The sequence below is a fragment of the Dipodomys ordii genome, unplaced genomic scaffold (assembly GCF_000151885.1).
Source record: "Dipodomys ordii isolate 6190 unplaced genomic scaffold, Dord_2.0 Scaffold75, whole genome shotgun sequence".
Classification (NCBI taxonomy): domain Eukaryota; kingdom Metazoa; phylum Chordata; class Mammalia; order Rodentia; family Heteromyidae; genus Dipodomys; species Dipodomys ordii.
Window position 1 is genome coordinate 5890329 of NW_012267291.1, and position 4837 is coordinate 5895165.

Here is a 4837-nt window from a genome sequence, read left to right on the forward strand (position 1 = left end):
GCCTGGCTGGAGCGAGCCGGGGGTGGACGGCCGCCCCCCGCCCCGGGGCCTCCGGTTCCACAGCCCCGGCCTCCCACCAAGCCAGAAGGGGCAGGAGGAAGGAGAAGACGGGGATCGAGAGGACGGGCCCGCAGGGGCCCCCGCGAGACCCCTGAAGGAGGTGCTGGAGCTGCTGCGGTCCACGGGCCCCGCGCAGCCGCAGCTCCGCGAGCTGGAGTACCAGGTCCTGGGCTTCAGGGACCGGCTGAAGGTACGCGAGGCCCACGCGGGGCGGCCCTGCCCGGCTCAGGGGCCGGTGGTGGGGTACGGCCTCACCCAGGCCCAGCCTGGGGTGGGGGCATCTCCCTCCAGGCCTCAGTTTCTTCATCTGTCAAGGGGGGGATAACAGTCCTCACAGGGCTGGGACAAGATGGCGAGGGGAGACAGGGCTTGCAGTGGGTACCTTCCTGCACATCAGCCCAGAATCTGGCTCTATCTAGAACCTTCTACCTGGGTGGCTGGGCTGCCGCTTGGCGGTTAACAACCCACACTCGGGAGCAGAGCTGGCTCCATGGAAGACCCCAGCCACCTGGCAAACTCACCCCCACCCAGAACCTTCTCTCCCACGCAGCTCATGCTGGGGCTGCTGTCCACGGGAGGCATGGGGGGCGAGCGGCTCCCGCCGGCCTGACGGGCAGATTATTCTACTTTTCTATTACATAAGCCAACTAGACACCAAATAAAACATATTACACATGCGCCTACTTACACATGAATCAATTCCAGAAGTCCCCAAACTGCTCAACATCCATCTTCAGCGGTTGTTTCTGTTTTATTCCTAACTTCAATATGAAAAACCAGCACAGGTGAGAGGAAGTTTTTTTGTTTGTTTTTGTTTTTTTTTGGGGGGGGGTCTGGTCATGGGGCCTGAACTCTGGGCTGGGCGCTGCCCCTCAGCTCTTCAGCTCAAGGCTAGCGCTCTACCACTTGAGCTACAGCGCCACTTCCGGCTTTTTTCTTTTTGCTTATGTGGTGCTGAGGAATCGAACCCAGGGCCTCAGGCATGCAAGGCAAGCCTTCTACCACTGAGCCACTTTCCCAGCCCTGTGAGAGGAAGTTTTATGCCTCCTTTTAAAAAAAATTTTTGTCAGGGGCTGGGAAAGTAGCTCAGTGGTAGAGTCCATGCCTTGCAAGCATGAGGCCCTGGGTTCGATTCCTCAGCACCACATAAGCAGAAAAAGCCAGAAGTGGCGCTGTGGCTCCAGTGGTAGAGGAAGTTTTTTTGTTTGTTTTTGTTTTTTTGGGGGGGGCAGGGTCTGGTCATGGGGCCTGAACTCTGGGCTGGGCGCTGTCCCTCAGCTTTTCAGCTCAAGGCAAGCACTCTACCACTTGAGCCACAGCGCCACTTCTGGTTTTCTGGTGGTTTATTGGAGATAAGAGTCTCATGGACTGCTTTCCTGCCTGGGCTGGCTTTGAACTGTGATCCTCAGACCTCAGCCTCCTGAGTAGCTGGGATGACAGGCGGGAGCCACCAGCGCCTGGCTCTGTGCCTCCTTTTATTTCATTGATGTTCACAGTGGAGCCAAGTGCCGGTGGCTCACACCTGCAAGTCTAACTACACAGGAGGCTGAGATCTGAGGATCTGAAGTCAGCCCGGGCGGGAAAGTCCATGGGACTCATCTCCAATTAACCCCCATCTCCCAAAAGCCAGAAGTAAAGCTGTGGCTCAAGTGGTAGAGTGGCTAGCCTTAGTGAAAAGCTCAGGGACAGCGTCCAGGCTCAGTGTTCAAGCCCAGGACTTCAAATGTCCACATCTTCTCAGTCATGTAAACTCTGTGTGTATTATAAATGTGTATACATATACCACTTTTTTTTTTTGTCATGGGGCTTGAACTTGGGGCCTGGGTGCTGTTTCTGAGCTCTTTTACTCAAGGCTAGGGCTCTACCACTTTGAGCTACAGACCACTTCCAGTTTTCTGGTGATTAATTGGACATGAGCCTGATGCACTTTTCTGCCTGGTTGGCTTTGAACCTTGAGCCGCAGATCTCAGCCCCCTAAGTAGCTGGGATTATAGGCGTGAGCCCTGGAGCCCTGCTCTGCGCTAGTCTTCTTAAAGGACTTGCATGGGGCTGGGAAGGTGGCTCAGTGGTAGAGCACTTGCCTTGCATGCCTGAGGCCCTGGGTTCGATTCCTCAGCACCACATAAGCAAAAAGAGAAAAGCAGGAAGTGGCGCTGTGGCTCAGGCGCTAGAGCGCTTGCCTTGAGCTGAAGAGCTGAGGGACAGCGCCCAAGCCCAGAGTTCAGGCCCCACAGCCAGACCCCCCCCCCAAAAAAAAGGACTTGTGTGGCTCTCTGGGCAATGCCCCTGCCGCTTGTGTGACTCTCTGGGCAATGCCCCTGCCGCTTGTGCTTTGAGAGCGCAGGGTTGACGCGTCAGTGTGGGCCTAGCTGCTGTTCCATAGCTGTATTCTGAAAAGCCCCTCCGCTTGACATGCAAGTCCTGACACTGCAGTCTTAAGTAGCTCTGAGGAACTTCTCTTCTTTGGCCAACCAGGTGAAAACACTAAGAATTCTGGGTCCTGGTTTGACTTTGACTTCCTTGCAAGCACAAGCACTCTACCCTCACCCTCCCTCTTGCCCCCCTCCCTCCTTTTTTTTTGTCAGTCATGGGGCTTGAACTCTGGGCCTGGGCGCTCTCCTCAGCTCTTCAGTTCAAGGCGAGCACTCTACCACTTGAGCCACAGCACCACTTCCGGTTTTCTAGTGTTTTATTGGAGATAAGAGTCTCACAGACTTTCCTGCCTGGGCTGGCTTTGAGACGTGATCCTCAGATCTCAGCCTCCTGAGTAGCTAGGATGACAGGCTGAGCCACCAGCGCCCGGCTTCTCTACATTTTTTTTGCATTCATTGTTTGGATAAGGACTCTTGCACTTTTGTCTGGAATTATCCTCAGACCTCAATCATCCTAATGCTTCTCCACAGCTGGGACTACAGACATGAACTGCCTTGCCCTGTTTGGTAGCTGAGATGTAGTCTTACTTTTTCCCCTAGGCTAGTTTTGAACTGAGGTCCTCTTGAGCTCAGCCTCCTGAGCTTGGATTGCTGGGTGAGCCACTATGCCTTGCTTAGTTTGACTTTCTAAACAGAAGTTACTCAGGAATTTATATACTTTATTTTTATGATCTTTCTGCCTCAGTCTCCTTCGTGCTGGGGTTACAGGCATGTGTGACCACGTCCAGCCAGCTTGCACACACTTGGCTATGCAGATGTGTGTGTGAAGCCCACAGGCGTGCAGAGGCATGTGTGTACACACGGCCGTCGCTCTTCTTGGCTTTTCTGCATGCTGGAATTCCACCGCTGGCTGTTTGTCACGCTCAGCACTGCAGTCACTTCTGCAGTAGCAAAAGCTTGGACGGCATCCTTCGCGCACAGCCCTGTCTTCTTGCTTCATGCGTCTGCAATTGAGTGTCCAGTTCACGGCCTTTCGGGTCACATTTTTATGTCTTTTGCACATCCCTGTGTACAGAGCCGGCAGGCACACATGTATCCCAGCTGAGAGCTATGGGCCCTGAGCTCAAGGGCCATGCACATAAAGCTGTCTTTAAATAAAACTTGCACAAGGCTTGATGGTAACAAACTCCTGAAAACACTGTGACCTGGCATCTGCCGGCCTATGACCCAGTGTCCCTGGTAGGCTGCATAGCTCAGTGTTGGAGCGACCACAGAATGTACTAGAATTGAAGCAAGGGCTTCCATGCCTGTGCTGCACACAGCCCCCAGCCTGCCTTGCTCTCCAGCTGCTCAGGGTTTTCTCTGCAGGCTCGTGTTAGGACCATGTTTGGCCGTGAGCAGCCTCTGTTTGGTTGGGCCTTGGGTGTGGTTTGTGGAGGACAAGGCCTGGGTGGGCTGGGCTGAGAGGGCCTGAGATGCGGCCCTGGAGCCAGCTTAGGTACAGAGAAGACTCTCTAGAGCCAGGTGCCAGTGGCTAATGCCTGTAATCCCAACTCAGGAGGCTGAGATCTGAGGATGGTGATCAGAAGCCAGCCCGGGCAGCAAAGTCCGTAAGATTCTGCTCTGTAATTAACCAGTTAAAAGCCAGAAGTGGAGGAGTGGCTCAAAGGATTAGTCTCAGCCTTGAGAGCAAAGGCTAAGGAAGAGCACAAGGCCCCAAGTTCAAGCTCTAGAAGTACGTGTGCATGCAAGAGTGCGCGCGCGCACACACACACATATGCACACAGTCTCTAGCAAGGGGGCTGCCACTGGGAGGAGCCCCAATACTTGGGCGGCAGCCTCTTCTGCCATGGTTCCCTGGAGAGGAGATGGGGCTCCTGGGTACCCCTTGGCCCCCAGCGCGAGTAGTAGGCCAGCCTTCACCTCATATAAAATAGATGGAAGTCACTGTTAAAAACTGGATGGGAAGGGGAGGGAGGGCTGGGAAGGTGGCTCAGTGGTAGAGCGCTTGCCTTGCATGCATGAGGCCCTGGGTTCGATTCCTCAGCACCACATACACAGAAAAAGCTGGAAGTAGCACTAGGTTCAAGTGGTGGAGCGCTAGCCTTGAACACAGAGAGGCTCAGGGACAGCACCCAGACACTGAGTTCAAGCCCCACGACCGACCAAAAATAGAAAAAAAAAAGTCGGGGATTTTCCTGCCTGGGCTGGCTTTGAACCACGATCCTCAGATCTCAGCCTCCTGAGTAGCTAGGATGACAGGCGTGAGCCACCGGCGCCCGGCCCCTGGTTATTCTTGCACTAGCTTGCACGCGGTCCTGTGCCCACAGCTGGGGTGTCTGGCGTGGGCCGGGCTCCCCAGCCCCCCTCCTTGCGGGGTTCCGGACCTCTCCCTTGGACCAGCG

The 4837-nt window shown here is 55.0% G+C and overlaps 1 protein-coding gene across 1 annotated transcript in view; it reads left to right on the forward strand.

The window, feature by feature from the left end:
- Fam65c (family with sequence similarity 65, member C) overlaps nucleotides 1-4837 on the forward strand; it is a 25749-nt gene that overhangs the window by 15967 nt on the left and 4945 nt on the right. Inside the window, exon 14 of the mRNA XM_013024306.1 lies at nucleotides 1-373. This exon is cut by the window's left edge and continues 12 nt beyond it. Coding sequence (XP_012879760.1) covers nucleotides 1-373 — 373 coding nt within the window. The remainder of the gene's footprint in view (nucleotides 374-4837) is intronic.